This window comes from Cimex lectularius, unplaced genomic scaffold (genome assembly GCF_000648675.2).
Source record: "Cimex lectularius strain Harlan isolate CLEC.00 unplaced genomic scaffold, Clec_2.1 scaffold23, whole genome shotgun sequence".
NCBI classification, from domain to species: domain Eukaryota; kingdom Metazoa; phylum Arthropoda; class Insecta; order Hemiptera; family Cimicidae; genus Cimex; species Cimex lectularius.
Window position 1 is genome coordinate 626,797 of NW_019392690.1, and position 17,467 is coordinate 644,263.

The 17,467-nt window shown below is 32.9% G+C and overlaps 1 protein-coding gene across 6 annotated transcripts in view; it reads right to left on the bottom strand.

Moving 5' to 3' along the window:
- Positions 1 to 17,467, bottom strand: part of LOC106670926 (puratrophin-1-like) — a 463,198-nt gene that overhangs the window by 148,600 nt on the left and 297,131 nt on the right. For 4 of the 6 annotated variants that reach the window (XM_014401935.2, XM_014401640.2, XM_014401861.1 and 1 more), the window contains exons 6-8: positions 10,077 to 10,197; positions 2,279 to 2,366; positions 2,135 to 2,236 (exon numbers count right to left, since the gene is read on the bottom strand). In XM_014401935.2, coding sequence (XP_014257421.1) covers positions 2,135 to 2,236; positions 2,279 to 2,366; positions 10,077 to 10,197 — 311 coding nt within the window. The remainder of the gene's footprint in view (positions 1 to 2,134; positions 2,237 to 2,278; positions 2,367 to 10,076; positions 10,198 to 17,467) is intronic. The other 2 variants (XM_014401713.2, XM_024225911.1) reach the window with 2 other exon arrangements.

Here is a 17,467-nt window from a genome sequence, read left to right on the forward strand (position 1 = left end):
AGCAAGTCTATATGTACTCGATATTCCACGAGACCGTGTTCATACATACTTAACCAATCACGCAAGTAAATACTTTCACCCAATTGAATAGCCAACAGGTTTTTGACATTACGCCGTTGCCTAACCCCCTATCAAACTGCAGTTATATGTAAAGTTAAATAAGTTAGAATAATTCGTGTTTTTGTGGGCACTCGATATTCTATCACAAACACACTCAAAAATAACAACTCACGCAAATAAATACATTCACACAATTGATAGTCGCCAGGGTTGTTGATATTACGCCAATTTGACTGACTTTTTAAATACAGTTTTCTCCATCAAGTTTACACTTTTTAACTTCAAATTAACTTTTTTTAAATTTCATATTAACCTTTTTACATTTTAACTTCAAGTCAAAATTTAACTTTAACTTTAAATTAACCTTATTTAGCTGGATGGTTTAATTTCAAGTTAAAAAGGGCTCATTTAAAATTTAAAAAAAGGATAATTTGATGTTAAAAATGGTTAATTTGAAGTTAAAAATGGTTAATTTATAGTCAAAAATGGTTCCTTTGAAATTTAAAAAGGTTAATTTGAAGAGAAAAATGATTTATTTGAAACTACAAGAGATTATATTGAAGTGAAAAATGCTTAATGTGTAATTAAAAAAGGTTAATTTCCAGTTAAAAATAATTAATTTGAAATTAAAAATAGTTCATTTGAAATCAAAAAGGTTAATTTGATGTTAAAAACGGTTAATTTGAAGTTAAAAATGCTTAATGTGTAATTAAAAAGGTTAATTTGCAGTTAAAAATTATTAATTTGAAGTTGAAAATAGTGCATTTGATATCAAAAAGGGGTTAATTTGATGTTAAAAATGGTTAATTTGAAGTTACAAATGATTCATTTGAAATTTAAAAATGTTAATTTGAAGTTAAAAATGGTTAATTTATAGTCAAAAATGGTTCCTTTGAAATTTAAAAAGGTTAATTTGAAGAGAAAAATGATTCATTTCAAACTAAAAGAGGTTAATCTGAAGTGAAAAATGCTCAATGTTTAATGTTAAAAACGGTTAATTTGAAGTTAAAAATGCTTAATGTGTAATTAAAAAGGTTAATTTGCAGTTAAAAATTATTAATTTGAAGTTGAAAATATTTCATTTCAAATCAAAAAAGGTTAATTTGATATTAAAAATGGTTAATTTGAAGTTTAAAAAAGTGTTATTTTGATGCTTTCAAAGGGTTAATTTGAAGTAAAAAGGGATTATTTTTAAGTTAAAAAGTTGTTATTAGTTCAACAGGTTACAGGGTACGCAGAAAACAAACACTATGAGTGAGTAGAAATACTTGGATTGAATATAAAAAAATATATTTTTATGCATTGTATAAATTCACTATTTTCCACATCCTACATGTATTTGTATTGGATTGAAAAAAATTTAAACAATTTTTATAAATCCCAGGCCCTGAAGAAGATCTCAATAAAGATCGAAACGTTGGCACCATAAAGAAAATGTTTTTCTGAAACCTTAGTCACCAGACCGCATCTCACGATTTCTGAATAATCATTAAACAGGTTATTCGAAGTTAAAAATGGTACGTCAGAAAGGGCTCCGTGTATACTATAATATGTGTTTGTATGCATTAGGTGTCGTATTAATTCCTTATAACCACTGCTAGTTGTTCAAATCTGCAGGCAGGCTTCATCGTGTTCTACTCGGCGCTAATTCCTTTCTCTTTGTAAATATGTGCTTTACAGAGCTTGTGCGCAGCATAAATGGCATATCTGTGATTTTTCTTGGGAGAGATACCCCACGTGTAAGCACGGTGTGGCCCATCCGCGGACGAGGCAACGTGATTCTTTTTTTGTTGGTATTGGCTATTGTTTTTATGATAAGTTGTTATTCTAATTAATATGTGCAAATCAACAATCATACTTTTAAGTTAGGAATATTTGGCAATCAAAATATATGAAAACTGATCGGTAGCAACATAAATATTAAACATCTGTTATTTTGCAGAAAAAGTGGCTCAAGGTGAAAATGAAAATGTGTTTTAAAAGCATTACTGTCGTGTTTCATGAAATATTGTTTTGAACATGGATAAATCAAGAAAGTTATGTTTATATTATACGATAGTCTATAAAATTTTACCTTAATTCCAGATCTGGGTAACTTTTTCTCTTCCCTTCTTTCAGAAATCGAGAAGACGATCATAGAAGATATCTTGACTTTCTGCTGCAAAATGGATGAACGCTTATTTCGCAAATAAGACAGAGCTTTTAAAGATACACTTACGGATAGAAGAACGAGGGCGTAGTCTAAGTTCTCCAAATACGATTCCGATACGACTAATATGCAGACTCCGTTTCTCGTCCTTTCGCACCTGTCAAAACGAGAAGAATAATTAGCCCCAAATCGATGGATAAGACAGACGAATAAATCGTTCAAAAGGTTGTCATGTGGGCCCGATCCGGTGGAAAGCCGTTTAAGGCAGGATGGGTGGTTTTTGAGCTCAATTAATGCCCTAATCTTCTACAAATTATATGTTTGCCTTTTAAATTGCAATCGCCCGATCCGAACCGGGCTTTTCCTTTTTCGACAGGCTTTTTTCAAACTTTCGTCCGAGTTCCCCCTTTATTTCTTGTTTCAAATATTAAAGAATTTCCTATTTGTCATAATTCAAATGGTAGAAATACGCCTTGGATACATTTCAAAACGTGGGAATAAGAGAGAGTTGTGCGGTCTAAGGGCAAACTGATTTATAGTGAGTCGTGAATCAATCCCGTAACTTAAACGACAATTCCTCTCCCGTCAACCCTTGAGATCATCCCGGCACAAAAGAAAATAATCATTTCGCAGATCCGACATTGCCTAGTCCTCAGGTTCCCGAGTAATAAGACCCAGAACAACCTATGGATCACTAATCTGGTGGAACAAAGCTCAACAAAAAGTAGCTACCCAAACATTAAGCAGCATACAAAGACTAGCACCTATGTATCACAGGGGCCATAAGAATAAACCCTACAAACGCATTAGAAACTTTGCTAAACTCCACTGTAAATATTTATACAAGTAGAGACTAGGAAAAGCTCACACAGGCTTCAGAAACAATTAAATAGGAAAGGAACTAAACAATTCTGGCATACAACCATAATCAACAAAATCAGACACCCATTATTAGACTACAAAAGAGAGGAAGAACACAGGAGAGCATCAGATACAATGATATGGTACACAGATGGCTCCAAAACAAACGAAGGAACCGGATCAGGCGTCTTCTGTACAAGGCCAAAACATGAGCAATCAAGCTCATTAGGGAAGTACACTTCGGTCTTTCAAGCGGAAATAAATGCCATCACTGCTTGTGCCCTGGAAAATCTTAGAAGAGGTTACACTGACAAAAAAATCCTCATAAGATCAGAAAGCCAAGCAGCCATTAAAGCATTAGCATGTAAAAGAATCACATCAAAATTAGTGAATGCATCAAAAATCTCCAAATCCTGGGGAAATAAAACAACCTGATGATATCTTGGGTGCCAGGGCACAGGGGGATTTGGGTAACGAGAAAGCAGACAGACTGGCCAGAGCATCAAAAATCTCCAAATCCTGGGGAAATAAAACAACCTGATGATATCTTCGGTGCCAGGGCACAGGGGAATTTGGGTAACGAGAAAGCAGACAGACTGGCCAGAGCATCAAAAATCTCCAAATCCTGGGGAAACACAACAACCTGATGATATATTGGGTGCCAGGGCACAGGGGAATTTCGGGTAACGAGAAAGCAGACAGACTGGCCAGAGGAGGATCTGCAAGACCGTACATAGGCCCCGAACCTATTCTTGGGATAACAAAAACAAATATAGAATCAAAACAAAACAAAAGGAGAAGAAGATAAACTCTAGCGGTGATTGACATAGTAAACTTATGATGAAGCAACCTCACCGAGACTGGCAAAAACACTGCTGCAATTGGAGAGGAGTGGTAGGACTACTAACCGGTCACTGGCATCTGAGAAAACATCTACACAACATTGGTATATACAGCGATGATCCCATTTGCAGATTATATAATGAGGAGGAGGAAACAGCCATTCTTAACCTAACGTACGGAAAAAACTTAGGGAATCAAGTTGCAGCAGCAGCCGTCAATGACCTGATACTTCTAAGAAGGATTGAGTCTATTGACTGAACTAAGGAACTAGGAAGGTACAATAAGCCAGAAGGCTGCAGTGCCTGGGGAGTATAAATCCCGCTTCCTAGTATCCTTTTCTACCATACCATACATACCATACCTCAGGTTCACGGGTATTTTCATTTCCTAGGTGTAACCTACATCATTCGGCTATCTACTTTAGTCAAATAAAAGATCCTTTATTTCTGGTTCCGAATGTTTGAGCAAACAAGTCTCTTTTTTCGTCTATGGTATGTACAGATATATGTGTTTCTTTCTTACATTGAGATTGAATATATTTATTTGCGTAATTGAGTAGAATTAGAGGGCCCGATGGTGTAATATAGAGTAGCCCATCGACCCTCAATTAGACGTATTTTAAATTACATGTAATGTGTGATGAAGGAAACCCCACCATACTCAAGAGTGAATAGGGCACGTAAATAGAAAAGGGTGTATTTAAAAACTAACGAGAATGTGAGTGCTTTTTTATGCAATTTTTATAACTTGATCCTTCACATCCTCGCCCTATGGACAGTTACTTCAAGTTTGAGGATTCTTGCTTTTTAATTTAAAATAATTATTTTATATTTAAAAAAATCACAAATTAAATTAAGAATCCTATTATTTTACATTTAATTGTACATAACTATTAATTTTAATTTTAATTAATTTTCATATGATCTTAAAACAGCCAAATTATTTTATATTTTAACAAAAATCAAGTTATTTTATACTTCTGTAAGAATCGTGGAATCTTTGATTTGTAATTAACTTCTACTTACGCCTTTTGAATTTCAAAATAATCCTTTTAATTTCGAATGAATCCGTTTAAAAGTGTATTAACCTTTTTAGTTTTAAAGTTTCAAATTAATCTTTTCTAATTTCAAATAAAGCCTTTTTAACTTCAAAATAATTTTTTTAAACGTCAAAATAACCTTTTTTTAATTTCAATCTTTTATAACTTTCATTTACTAACCTACAAAATATAAATGTGTATAGTAAAATTCCTGTTTTAATTTGTACTAAAACAAAAAGATTTTTATTTAAAGAATTTTACAAATAATGTTATAAAAATTGAAAGAATTTTAAAAATAATTTGAAGATCATATGAAAATTAATTACTATTAAAATTAAAAGTTATATAAAGTTAAATATGTACTTAGTAATTATGTTACAACTTTTACAAGGTAGTAGTTGATACGTTTAAGAACCCATTTTATATGTTTTTTTAATTCTCCAATTAAAAGGATTTGTATTTATTTCGATATTTAATTTTGTAAAATTTGAATTATGGTCTTCTAAGTGCCCAATTATTTTATATTTTTAAAAAAATCGAAAATACACAGAGATTTTACTTTAACAGCTTAATTTCGTACATTTCCGAAATTTGTTGATGCTTTAAAAAAAAAGAATTAATTCGAAATTAAAATTTCAAGCTAATAATAAGAGCTTATTAAGCTAAGTAAGCTAATTTGAAGTTAGGAAGCTTAATTTGAAATTCAAAGTGTTAATTTGGTGTCAAACAGATTAATTTGAAATAAAAATGGGATAATTTGACTGAAAAAGCTACATTATTTTATCTCCTTCCGCTGCTCTCTAACAAATTATGATAGCTGGATAATTAGTTATAATTTTTAACCCTTTTCTTCTTTCCTCCTTTTTACTAGGAATTTACTAATCTTTACTCTCAGTTTATAATTTTTTTTAACGTTTTATCTCTATATCAAAATAAGGCTGATGCAAGAAGTTATAATTCGCAAATGGCCTATGGCACAGTTCCAAGAACCCAGTTAAAAATACAGTGCAGAAGGAAAACATTAAAGCCCTGGTTAAAACAATGGAAAAGTGCAGAAAAAGGGCACAACGCGGAAACATTTTTCCAACTGTAACTTCCAGACTGAAATCTCCATTCAAAATAAAAGCCGAACTAACTTAAGCACTAAATGGACATGGCAAAAATAAAGTCTTTGGACTGGAAAATGGAAAGGGATCTCTCTACCCTGGTCAGTTCCGCCTAACCAGCTGCTGAGTAATTAACGAAATAATCTTGACTTTTGTAATTTGCACTCAGTTATAAAAAAAAAGGAATAAAATCTATCAATGTATCTTTATCTATTTATCAATGAATGTATTTTTGCACTGTGATATGCATCTGCTAACATAATTCACTGTGAGAAATAAGACGTCATTCTTAATTTGAAGGAAAATAAGTAAATTGGATGTTAATACATGCATCATATATTAAAAAATAATTTCTGTAATCAATCTAACGCTGTTATTGATAATTCTATAGATTAATTATTTGAATTCAATAAATCAGCCAAAATGAAATATAGCCTCTCGAGAAAGCGAGCTAGTAAAATTATTCAATGGTAAAATATATTAACAAGTCGAGTACAAGCTGAAATCTTGTTGAATTATAATAAATAAAAGGGATCTTTAATTATTTTTTTGTATTCACGCCTGATAAAAAAGCCTTCGTGTTCGCCCTGAGAAAAATGATTAGAAAACGGCCGTGTTTCTCATTCATTCTTCGGTTGTTCAAAAATCCGTTCACGTCGTGTTCCTCTTATCAATCAGAGGAAATATAGCTCTTCGAGAAAGTGGCAAAAAGGTAAAAGCAAGAGAACCAGTGTATTGCAGTGGAATGGAACGAACTGCTCATCAATCAGAGGCATTTTTACGAATCGGCTCGAATCTTATTTATTTACGCCCCAATCTCACAAGCACATTCGGGTGAATTTTAACAAACGCAGACTTGCGCAACGCTCAGTGAAATTTTTCCCTTCCTATTTAACGAGGGCGAATTTGTATTTTTAAAATACGATACCCTGTTGTTTACTCAGCAATATCGTTTCATTAATTTCTTCAACCTGACTCCAGGTAGATTCAACTGTTTCTGACATTTTAGATATGAGAAATTAATAGTAAACATTTTGATTTTATTAGCCAAAGTGATGCACGTGCTGAGGGGCTTTGGCGCTGGTTCATCATCCATCACCATCCGGGACGGATGTAACAATCGAAGCGAGAAGAGGCGGACCTCAATATAAAATTCAAAGGTTCGTAACGCGGAAGAGTGATCAGTTTATTACCATAGCCGTTTATTCCTCATCAAAATTTCTCCACAAAACACATGAACACTTTTGGAGCAAAGCCCGCGTATGTGTCCGGCATGTAGAGAAAACTTCGTGTGTATATTTTAATTGAATGGTATCATTCTTTGTCTCCGTATAGATTGCGTGCAGAAATGACACCCGATATGAGAATTGGACACGGAAATATTTGGGTCCTCGGTGGAAACAGGGGCGTTTTTATTCAATAAAACAAAACTTGATACTGAGTGCATTTATTAGCGTGAATGCGAGAGGCAAATGGTAGGTTAGAATATCGAACACCACGCTACTTGAGTGACAGAAAAGCATGTATTTAAAATGGAATAATTGAATTGAGCTTTAAAACCTAAGTGGGGAGTTGAAATGACCTAGGTATTGACATCCTATGGAACCTAACTTAGGTGACGAAATGTATAAGACTAATAAGCCTGCAAAGTCCTGAAGTAGATTTTCTCGCTCAATTCCGTAAATACGTAAAATTAGGCGAATATAAATCAATGAATATAAAAGAATCAATGAAATAAAATATAAAAGAAACTTTACACTTTTTCAATTATATATTTGCTACCAATAGTCAAATTTTGGCTAACCTATTAAAATTGACCTTGACTTAAATTTTTGAAGAATTGACGAATAAAAGGATCACTTTGACTGTAAATAAAATTTTGACAAGTGTAGAAAACAGTAAATTGAGTAATGTTTACAAACAATTAATAGAAAAATTATTTATTTTTGTGATCAATTGTATATAACTTTTAATTGTAATTATATTCTTTCAATTAATTAATATTTTTCCATAAGGTTTTGGTCGAAATGAAAAAGGTCAGTGTGCGGGACATCCCGCTCGTGACAATGACTTTTTCATTTTGACCAAAACCTTACGTAAAAAATTAATTAATTGAAAGAAGTAATTTGGTCAATAGACCTCTAAGTATAACGGATGTAATTATAATTAATTTTCATGTAGTAGTTTATATAAGATCCTATTTTATATTCTTCAAAAACTCGGAAATATGTAGGAATCTTATTTCACATGCTAATACTTCATGCTCTTTCGGATTTTTAATGCTATAAAAAATATTTAATTTCAAATTAAAACACGTGATTTTGATATTAAAAAGGTTAATTGTAAGTTAAAACGGTTTAATTTGAAATCGTTAATTTGAAGATAAAAATGGTTCATATCAAGTTAAAAACGGTTAATTTGAAATTATAAAAGGTTAATCTTAAGTTAAAAAAGGTTAATTTGAGATAAAAGGTGTTAATTCGAAGTTAAAAAAATGTTAATTTCAAATTAAATTAAAATTTTAAAATAAAAAGGGTTAGTTTGAAGTTAAAAAGGGTCAATTTCAAGCTAAAAATGGTTAATTTTAAAATAAAAAAAGTTAATTTGAAGTTAAAAAAATTATAAATGTAATTCGAATTTAAAAAATGCTAATTTTAAGTTAAAAATTGAATTTGAAGTGAAATAAGGTTACCTTTAAGTCGGAAAGTGTTAATTTGACGTTTAAAAGGTTAATTTGAAGTTAGAACGGATTAATTTGCAGTTAAAAAGGGTTAATTTGAACATAAAAATGGTTCATATGAAGGTAAAAACCGTTAATTTGAAATTAAAAAAGGTCAAAAAAAGTTAATTCGAAGTTTAGAAAAGTTAATGTGAAGTTATAAATTATTTATTTTGGAGTTAAAAAGGTTAATTTGAAGTTAAAAAAGTTATAAATGAAATTCGAATTTAAAAAATGTTAATTTTAAGTTAAAAGTTTAATTTGAAGTGAAATAAGGTCAATTTTAAATCGTAAAGTCTTAATAGGTTTAAAAGGTTAATTCGAAGTTAAACAGTATTATGTTGAAATTGAAAAAGGACTAATTTGAAATTAAAAAAGGTCAAAAAGAGTTAATTCGAAGTTTAAAAAGTTAATATGAAGTTATATAAGTTTATTTTGGAGTTAAAAAAGGTTAATTTGAAGTTAAAAATTATTAATTTTAAAACAAAAATGGTTAATTTTAAGTTACAAAGGATAATTTGAGGTTAAAAATGTAATATGAAGTTTAAAAAAAATTAATTTTAAGTTAAAAGTTTCATTTGAAGTGAAATAGGGTAAATTTTAAGTTGGAAAGGATAAATCTGACTTTTAAAAGATTAATTTTAAGATAAAAGGATTAATTTGAAATCAAGAAGGTTAATTAGACTGAAAAAAACCTATAAAATTCCACGATTCGAACAGAAGTGTGAAATATTAACGTTCTATTAGTTTGCCTTAAACATTTGATTACTGAACTTCAATCTAGACAAAATTGAAAAAGCAATTGGAGCAAACTTATTTTCACTGATTTAAACTTTGAAACTTTTTTTTTAACAAATTTTTCTTCTTTAGGTTTTTTCTACCTTTTTATTAACATATTAACACCTATGTTTTTAACATAGAATGTAGACATGTTAGAATGTAAATAGTACGAAGCCATTTATTTAGACCTAATGCTTCATTGCTAACTAAAAAATATTGTATCGTGTAAACAATGTTCATTATTTGGTTTGAATTTCTTGCTTTTTAAACAAATCCCCTTATATGTTATCAGACTAGATAAACTAAAGGTTATTGGCCTGGAAGAGTTGATTGTATCATTGCTGGAGAAAAGAGGGTGCACTAATCGAGAATGCAATAATATCGGGCGGGAGGAATAAAGAATCTTGTTACCCAATCGTAAAAAAAATCCCCCTGCGGCACTTATAGAATTTCCAATTATAAAGTTTGTATTGTCTTAAGCTAAGTTTTTCCATAGACAATATACTTGGCGATATTTACTTTCGTGGTATTTGGCAGAGGTAGTGCAAGAGCTTAGCAACATCTGACGGAGTCATCCTGTACCTCTCGACCTGTTCGCTTTCCACGACGATGACTGCTCTCTCCTGGCTGTCGTGGCAACCTGAAACAATCCACTCGATAATCATCACAATCAAATACATACTAAAATTTTAAACATTATTACATATGTACTCGTAAAAAAAAAATCTTAAAAAATACGCAATTTGTATAAAATTTACAACATCCGCTTCTTTATCTTTTAGTAGATTACTTGTAATAGAGAGATAATTTTTTTTGTACAACGAACTACATCGTTATCTCGTCAATAAATAGTTTGAAGGTTTTGTATCGTTTTGCTCCACAATCCGTCATCATCATCACAGACACGCTGGTATGAAAAGAAAGACTTTCCTCCAACTTTGTCGAAGTGTAAATCAGATACATAATAAAATAAATAATAATTTCGTTCGTTAAACCTCCCATTTTTCTTATTTTATTATTTGACTATTGATTAAGCTTAAATTAATTTCCGAACCAATAACAGTATTAGGGAAAAGCACCAGGAAGATCCGAGACGTACACATCAACGGCTCGCTCGATGTACAGCATATGCATATACAAAATACAATACTGAGTCTGACATTTTGCATGATGGTACTAATGTATCATTATGAATTTGTAAGTAGGAACAGGAAGAAGTCCGCCATTCCTAGTAACTTGTCCAAAACGTAAATACGTAAGGTTTAAACTTTTATTAAACCTGTTTAATTTCCAATTAAACTTTTTTCAGCTTCAAATTAAGCCTTTTGTTAACTTTAAAGTAATATTTTTTAACTTCAAATGACCATTTTTAAATTCAAATTAACCCATTTTATGAACCATTTCTAACTACAAATTAAACCTTTATAACTTTCAATTAACATTTTTTAACATCGAATTCATCCTTTTTAAACTCAAATTAACCCGTTTTGACTTTAAATTAATCGTTTTTAATTTCAAATTAACCCTTTTTAATTTCCTATGAACCTTTTTTTTTAATTTTCCAATTAACCTTTTTTCATATCAAATTAAACTTTTTTAACTTCAGATTAGCCTTTTTTACTTCAAATGAACCCTTTAAATTTCAAAACATTTTTTTAAACTCAAATTAACCCTTAATTTCAGTTTAACCCTTTTTAAATTCGAGTTAAGCCTTTTTCGCTTCAAATTAATTTTGTTTTTTTCTTCATTGGCCCCTTTTTAATTACAAATGCACTCTTTTTAATTTCAAATTAATCCCTTTTTTAAAGCAAAAAAAAACTGAGGAGTATGTAATATAATCATGCAAAGGAAATTTTTTTACATATTTGCGATTTGTGTTTAATTATAAAATAACTGGTCAACAAAATATCGATTTTCTATTTTAAAAACAGTCGGATTAATAGAAAAATGATTTGTTGTCATATTTAATTAAATATTACACTACTTTCAATTGTAATTAATTTTTATATCCTCATATCTAAAGGCCCATTTATTTTATGTTAAAAAAAATCGCATATAATTTTACATTATATGCTTGTATTTTATAGCATCTCATAACTTTTGTTAACGGTTAATAAAAAGGTTTAGGTTAATTCGAAATTTAAAAAGGTACATTTGGAAATTAAGGTAAGTTGAATTTGAAGTTGTAGGTGTTTTTTTTCTTCAACTATTTCATCTAAGAGGTTGTATGAACCTCGGGCTGTTAATTTGAAAATATAAAAGGTTACTTTAAGTTAAAAAGGGTTCATTTACGGAAAAAAGCTACACTATTAAATATTAAAGCAAATGCTTAATCATTAGTTAAACTAAGTATTCATTATTTCATTACTTAATTTATATAATTTTTAATTTTAATTTAATGTTCATTTGGTATTTTATACAAGTTCACTATTTTTCGTGGTCCGCTTGACCAATTAATATCATTCAATTAAATAAGGTTTTTTAGTTGAGATGAAAAAGTCAGTGTCACGAACGGGATTCGAACCCACGACCTTCGGCTTGATACGCCGCTACTCTAACACTTGAGCTATCGTGACTTCGTCGACTTGAAGTCACGATAGCTCAAGTGGTAGAGTAGCGGCGTATCAAGCCGAAGGTCGTGGGTTCGAATCCCGCTCGTGACACTGACTTTTTTATCTCAACCAAAAAAACCTCAATTAATTGAATTTTATGCAAGATTCAGCATTTATATATTTTTTTCAAATCTCAAATTAGTAATATTACAATCATTTGTTTTTATCTTTATTTTATATAATTTTTAACTATTTTTACTGCTTTAAAGAAAGGGTTAATTTGAAGCTAAAAACCGTTAATTTCAAATTTAAAAAAAGTTAATTTGTAGATAAAATTTAATTTTACGGAAAAGAAGCTGTATTACTCTAGAGTAGCTAACAATTAGTGCTAATCAATATTGTACAAATACAATAACTATGTGCTATAATTGTTTGAAGATTTATGTTGCATCTAAATGTTTATTTTAATTAATTTTGTAACCACTGGTGGAATTGTACGATATCGAAGCGATAATAAGTCCTGATTTTTTGACAAACTAAACGGGCGTCGGTGGTCGGTGGTTTTAGGCTTTGACACGGCGCTCATCACTGTAAAGTAAAGGTCTCGGGTTCGAATGCAGGGCCGCTGGAACCCGACAAACTTACGAATGGTTTTTTTTAAGACATAAAGTTTTCTTCTTCAAATAAAATATAAAAACTTTTCAACTAGAGATTAACATTGCTATCCTTATTTTATGTTTGTTCTTTCCTGAATTACATGGGTAAATAAGGCAGAGTTATGGCTGAACAGATTCCAACCTTCAAAATTAAACTTATAAGATTAACTGAAAAGCTTCATCAGTGGCAATAATTTTAATCGTTTTGTATAACTTAGAATCTGAAATTTTGTCATTCTGCCCTCAGCCCGATATCTCGGCTTACTTGAAAACTTAATTTTTTCTTTTTTTTTATTCCATTTCAACCTGATCGAGCATCCCAATCTTCAAGCTAATAAAAAAAAAACTTATATCTCCAAATATATCGATGAATACTTTCGTTTAGGAGCGGAGTAGAGGAAGGGCCGATAAAACCGATAAAAGTGCCACAGTGCACGACTAATAGCGATATCAACCAGATTAAAATAGCTTTAATCTTATAGCAACAGTGAAAGTTTTATCACGGACAATAGTATAATCGAATCCATTTGACTCTGATTTAAAACTTGTAAATGCAGAGATAGATTTTTCCCCGTTGAAATTTTCCTTATCGACGTACATTTCGGCAGATACGCGATGTTCGGAGCCACAAATTTCCCAGGTTTATCAAGGAATATTTGCCGTTTGTGCTAACCGCGATTGCTGTTTACCTACGGCGGAATAACAGCAGGATTCCTTTGTTAATGTATATACGTATCGTACGATGGTGGGTTATCCGACGACTCGGCGAGGAAGCGGTTTCTTCATCGAAACGGATTACGAAATTATTTTCTAAATGGAATTGGAATTGTAAATTCGGTAAGGGTTATTCACCATTGTTCTCATCCCGATTTCAATATAGCGTTAAACTTTATAATTTCATACATAGGAAATGTAAGAATTAATGAATGATATGTCATTTTATTCTGATTCAACCTATGTTTTCATTTACTGAAGATATTGGCCTTCGTCATAGCATTAGCAAGGTGAAGAGGGCTGCATCGTTGATGATGATGAGCAAAATGCTAATGGATACTAGAAAGCGGTAGTTTTTATTCACGAAGCACTGCAGTTGATTTAACTGACTGAAGCTCTAACTATCTTGAAAAAAGTCATCAGATGATCCAGGGATGGGCAGGCGCTCCAGTTATCGGAGGCACTGAGCTCAACTAATGCAAGAGGTCAAGCTATCAGAAGGTATAGGGAGGTAACCTGTAAGGAAGAAACAGTATCGACCAATCGGAGGGAGTAGCAGAGGTTCAGTTAAAAGAGCAATTATTTGCCAACAATGATTTCGACAGCGACTGGGACCAAAATGCAGTACACTGTTACACACAGTAAGATACGGCAGAGTACCTCAATAACATAGCCCCTTCGTTTCCTGGGCAATTAAAGTTATTCCGGAAAAAAAATGGTAATTAACCGACGTATTCTTGGATTACCAATCATGAGCAGTAAAGAATCACCTGGATGTCACCAGCTGCTCCAGTTGCATACAGCCCCGTACTGCTCACGAAATGAGCCAACATGTGCTAACTGCTCTGAGCCTCACAACACTAAAAATTGCCAGGATGAGATGTGTATTAACTGCGCACGAGCCTGGGCTAAGCAACCATCGGGCAGGTACCGAGAAATATGAGATGCATCTGCGAGCAAAATTAAGCTACGATGCATAACAGACTAGGGGAGAATGCACAACCTATGGACAGTTGTCTAGTACAGAGCAATCGACTCGATCCTTCTCCCCCCCGTATCCCAGGTTATATCCCCATTGAGCAGTTGCTTGGCATTCGAAGTTAATATGGACGTATGTTTCTTCCTCCTCATTGCATAGTCTACAAATGGTGTCATCGTGTTATGTAGATGTTTTCTCTTATACCTATCGCTCTAATTTAGCCGACTCTAACTGTAGCAATGAGTGCCAGGTTTGATGAGGGTTGTTTTAGCAGTTTACTTTGTCTAGCGCCGCTAAAGTTTATCCACTTCTCCTTTATTTCATTTGGATACATTTTTTGATGGAAGATTCTCTATTTGTTTTTGTTACCAAGGTTCGGGGCCTATGTATGGTCTTGCAGATCCTCCTTTGGCCAGTCTGTCTGCTTTCTCGTTACCCAAAATTCCCCTGTGCCCTGGCACCCAAGATATCATCAGGTTGTTGTATTTCCCCAGGATTTGGAGATTTTTGATGCTCTGGCCAGTCTGTCTGCTTTCTCGTTACCCAAATTCCCCTGTGCCCTGGCACCCAAGATATCATCAGGTTGTTGTGTTTCCCCAGGTTTTGGAGATTTTGGATGCATTCAATGATTTTTTCACATGCTAATGCTTTAATAGCTGGTTGGCTATCAAATCTTATGAGGATTTTTTTGCCAGTGTAACTTCTTTTCAGATTTTGCTTGAAAAGTCAAGTGTACTTCCCTAATGAGCTTGATTGCTCATGTTTTGGGCTTGTACAGAAGACGCCTGATACTGTTCCTTCGTTTGTTTTGGAGCCATGTGATTACCATTATATCTGATGTTCTCCTGTGTTCTTCCTCTCCTTTGTAGTCCATTGAGACTCTATAGGAAGTTGTGAAGATTGTTTCCGGGATCTGACTAGTGTATCTGCCTACTGAGGCTACCACATCCATAGTTTTCCACATAGTTTCCTTTTTAGTGCCATTCTGAGGATTCTGAGCTTGTTTTTGTTATCCCAAGAATTCACGGCTTATAGACGTTCAGATCCTCCTCTGGCCAGTGTGACTTTTTCGTTACCAAAAATTTCCTTGTGTCCTGATACCCAAGATGTCATCAGGTTGCTATGTTTCCCCAGATTTTAGAAATTTTGCAAGCAAACACTGACTAGTTTTAAAATTATTTCTGTAGATACTAATTCTTTCCTAGCTGCTTGGCTAACCGATCGTATGAAGAAGTATTTGCCTGTGTAAACTCATTTTAAGATTTTTTTAAAAGGCACAAGCATTGATGGTATGTATTTCAACTTGAAAGAGCGAGATGTTCTTCCCTAATAAATTTGATTGCTCTTATATTTTACGTCTACATAAAAGCCTGATTCGGTTCCTTCATCTGCTTTCTGGCCTTTCTGGCCATCTGTATACCATATAATTGTATCTGATGTACTCCTGAATTCTTCTTTCCATTTTTAGTCTGCTGAATTTATGATGTTGTTCGATGTTAGAAAAAGAGAGGTAAATTTGTTTCATCAGTGTAAGTAAACCGTTACGTATAATTCAAGAAAAGTGAAGGGCTTAGCATACAACCTTGTGGGACCTCTGAAACTGCCCTAAATATTGTGTGTACTTAAGGGTGTTTATTTCAATAACAAGATGGTGTGACACAGAGTTTTGGTAAAGTACATTAAAATGCATGATTTCTTAGTTATTAGTAATTATTACTTAATGAAAGGATTAATTGTTTAAATGAGTTAACTAGTTAAGAGTTTCGGTAAGTGGGATAGGAGACGGGGACCGATTTAGTCACGGTGATTTATTCAGTCACCACATCAATAATAACAACCCTCGGGCCGATATTAAGACGACGCAACCTCTCGACACACCTGCTCGAAATTAAAGAGCGTTTAGAAAACAGTTTGTTAATTCTCCTCGCCCAGTTCCTTTCATACGCCGATAAAGGGAAATAATAAAATATTCAAAAGGGCCAAGCTCTCGGAATTTATGCCCTTCGCAATCTGCGGTAAGAAATTCCGAGGATTAAGTTTAAATATTCAAAAGGAGCGTACAGAAGGAATAGTGGGGCTTCGTGCGGTCAATCCATCTTAGTGGAGTAATCCGGCAAAGTGCATCTCACACACGCGCCCCCCTTCCTTTAACTGCCAGCGTCAAAGCAAATAAAATACAGAACGGACGAAAAATAAAGACGGGTAAAACGTAAAAACAAATGATTCTTAATAAGTCACCCTGATGGATGAAGTTCGCCCGAGGGAGGAAAACATTTTAAGTACGCGTCGGCCATTAGGTAAAAGGAATTCCTATCAATCAACTCAACTTTTTACGGCTTTAAATGGACTTGGTGTGATATAATTTGTGACATAACGATTCTACTAAGAGGATGGAACAACTGAGTTTAGACTTCCAGAGTACAGCTTTACACCTACATAATACAGATTCCTTTAATGTTAAAAAAAAAAAAAACAGCAGTAATTTTTTTTCTTTTAAATATCATGTTCCATCGAAAAAACTCATTTTTGAAGGGGGTTAGGACCAAATTCAGGGTCGCCCCTTCCATTGATGAGTGCCGTGTCAATTTCTTTCAATTGCGGCCACCGGTCCCCTTAGGCGTCAGAAAAAGTCCAGAGGCAACGGTGGGGATCGAACCCACGACCGCGGGATCTACTAGCCCAGAGTCTGACGCTTTAACCACTCGGCTACCGGCCCCCGGGGTTGATCTTGCTATGATTGTCTTTTTTTACGAGGAAGCTTCCTGATGATGATTTTACATTGGATGGGAGAAACCTTTGGGTGAAAGTTAAATAGGATTAAATGAAGGTATGAATACTTACTCAATAAAATATCAAATAAAAACGTAGGCATTTTAAACACGACACTGTTTAAGTTCAAGAATCAAACATGGTTTACCCAACATGACTGTTGTGTACCTTTTAAGCTATGCCATCTTTTTAACATAATAATCCATGAATGTTTACTGGTCTAATTGATCTAATTACTTC